This window comes from Octopus bimaculoides, chromosome 5 (assembly GCF_001194135.2).
Source record: "Octopus bimaculoides isolate UCB-OBI-ISO-001 chromosome 5, ASM119413v2, whole genome shotgun sequence".
Taxonomy (NCBI): Eukaryota; Metazoa; Mollusca; class Cephalopoda; order Octopoda; family Octopodidae; genus Octopus; species Octopus bimaculoides.
The window spans coordinates 97901695-97904213 of record NC_068985.1 but is presented as its reverse complement, the minus strand read 5'-3'; the positions used below and the strand labels follow the sequence as shown (position 1 = coordinate 97904213).

Genomic DNA, 2519 nt, shown 5'->3' with positions numbered 1-2519 from the left:
TTTTTTTTTTTTTTTTTTTTCATGAGTATAAACCAAATCAAATGCTCTTTTGGCTTCCAGTCATTTGTAATTTATTCTTCAGCTTCGGGCAACTCTTGAGATTCGCCGCCGGAAATGTGACTGTCAGCGAGTTTATAGGTTAAAAAGAATCCTTTCCAGTTGACAGTGTCATCAGAGAAAAACCGGACTGTTAAGATGCGATTGGAAGACATTGTGGGCGGTGGTTTCTGCAAATAAGTAAATATAACAGGAATGTCAATTAATGTCAATGGCATCAGGATGTTTGGGGAATCATTCGAAGAGAAGGAAGAGTGGGGTGGCTGAGGGGCAAAGTGGAAGTTCGGGTAATGAGAATTGCAGAGGTTAATGGTATGTATAGCATCTAGACACAGAATATTTCTACATACATATACAGACGCACGAACACACAAACGTATGCATACATTACTTTCTTTTACATGTATTTACAATATTTGAGTGTGTGTGTTAAAACAGTAATATATATAGTCAAGAAATATCATAGATAAAAATGTTCGCATAAAAGGGTGATTTATGCACATACATTGCACATGTACGTGTGTATGTGAATGTTTGGTGATACAAACGAGAAAAATAGAACTCAATACGCTAAAGTAGAGCATATAATTTTGTAATTTAAATGTATATAATTTATTATTTAACCGAGTTTCTTGCGTTGCCCTTACCAATCTAGTTATAATAACTTCAAAGCACAGTTCTTGCGCTTTATACACACACACACACACACACACACACACACACACACACACACACACACACACACATATATATATATATATATATATATATACAAAATTGTTTCCATTGACCAAGCGTTCTCACTTTACGTTGCTGCAGCCTTCCCAACTGAAAACGACTACAAGCCTAACGCTGTCGACTAACGGTGTGGACTTTTCATCCTCTAACTATCGCATCTGAAAAGTTCCGTTTGGTCAAGAGAAGGAATGCTGAGAAAGTGTCCATGTCTGCTCCTGACTAAAGAGGCGTGTAAAAACATTGTCCTGCTACCAGGTCATATTCACTTGGGAAAGGCAGATATACGTACGTACGTATGTACGTACAGATATATACACACACACACACACACATATATATATATATATATATATAAATAGATAGATAGATAGATAGAGAGAGAGAGAGAGGGGGGGAGGTACAGCATGTGTGTACTGATGCACGTATACATAAATGATGCTATTTCCTCAGTCGTCATCGTTATTGCCTCACACTCAACTAGTTCTTCTATTTGTAGAACCACGTGGATACAGCTATCTTACTTCGTTTCCGCTTCCTCTTCCTTCCTTCCTCATCCTCTTCATCCGCTTTCTCATCCTCATTCTGATTTTAACATCTGCTTTCTATGATGACAGCGTTTGGAAGTGTTTGAAGTGCGACATACCATATTGACCGTTGTTCAAGACTTCCTGTCTGAGCTTCAGCGTCCTTAGATATGACATCAATAATATTTTCTTGTCTTATTCAGTTCCTTTCAACCAAGCGGACTCCACCTCCAACATATGGCGTCTTTCTTACACAGCACTCTTTGCCCTTTCACATAAGAAGCCTATGCCATCGCAGACATATCTCTAATACTCTTCAACTTATGCCTTTAATGCTCAACTACTCGTGTAACTCACATAAGCTCTATATTCATGGAACTGAATATCAAATACCCACGGCATCAAACCACATTTATTTCTCTTCAACCCATGCAGTTCTTTTCTCAGATTCTACTCCAGCTAGTTATTACCATATAACTTTTCTGTGAATTTCAGAAAGGGGAGAAACTCTTCGTTGTTAAAACTCATCAAAATTCTTTCGTTCTTATTCCCTTTCAGCATCATATTTTTACTATTATCTCATCAAACCTTAATTACATCTCTAACATATCAGAAAACTATTTACTAACTCTAATAAAACATATCGTGAGGTGCGTTTACAGAAATCTAACAAATGGTTTCTATACCAACTACAAAACTGGATATTACTATTTATGTACAGTTATCGTTAACGTGTTCAAATGTGTTCGGACATGATAAGGCCTTTCGCTGCAGAAATATTCCCTGGAGGAAGAATCTCCACCTAGATTTGTCCTAAAACACATTTTAGTTAGGGCTGTTAGTGACACAATTCAATCGTAAGATTAAATTCTGTTCGCTGTCACCCTACTTCGTCAGCTACGAAAACCAATTCAGACGCTCACAGGTCGCTCGATAAGAATAAAATTATTCGGATTATTCTTCTTTCTTGTTTTGTCAGTCTCATTGGACAACAAAGAATTAAAGTAAAAAAAAACCCAAAACTTCGAAGTAAAAATGGGGTAAAACTAGTGGCTTTGAATGTTGAAGATAAGACAGATACTCACACACACAATTACAAAAAAAAAGAACCCCAAAAAAAACCATCACCTCTTCGTACACAGAGGTACATGATAAAATGAAAAAACTAAAAATTAAACGATTCAAGAAATTTTGATGTAA

At 36.6% G+C, this 2519-nt stretch overlaps 1 protein-coding gene across 1 annotated transcript in view; it reads right to left on the bottom strand.

The window, feature by feature from the left end:
- LOC106882577 (tolloid-like protein 1) overlaps positions 1-2519 on the bottom strand; it is an 88563-nt gene continuing 86044 nt past the window's right edge. The window contains exon 18 of the mRNA XM_052968084.1: positions 1-227. Coding sequence (XP_052824044.1) covers positions 72-227 — 156 coding nt within the window. The 3' untranslated portion in view covers positions 1-71. The remainder of the gene's footprint in view (positions 228-2519) is intronic.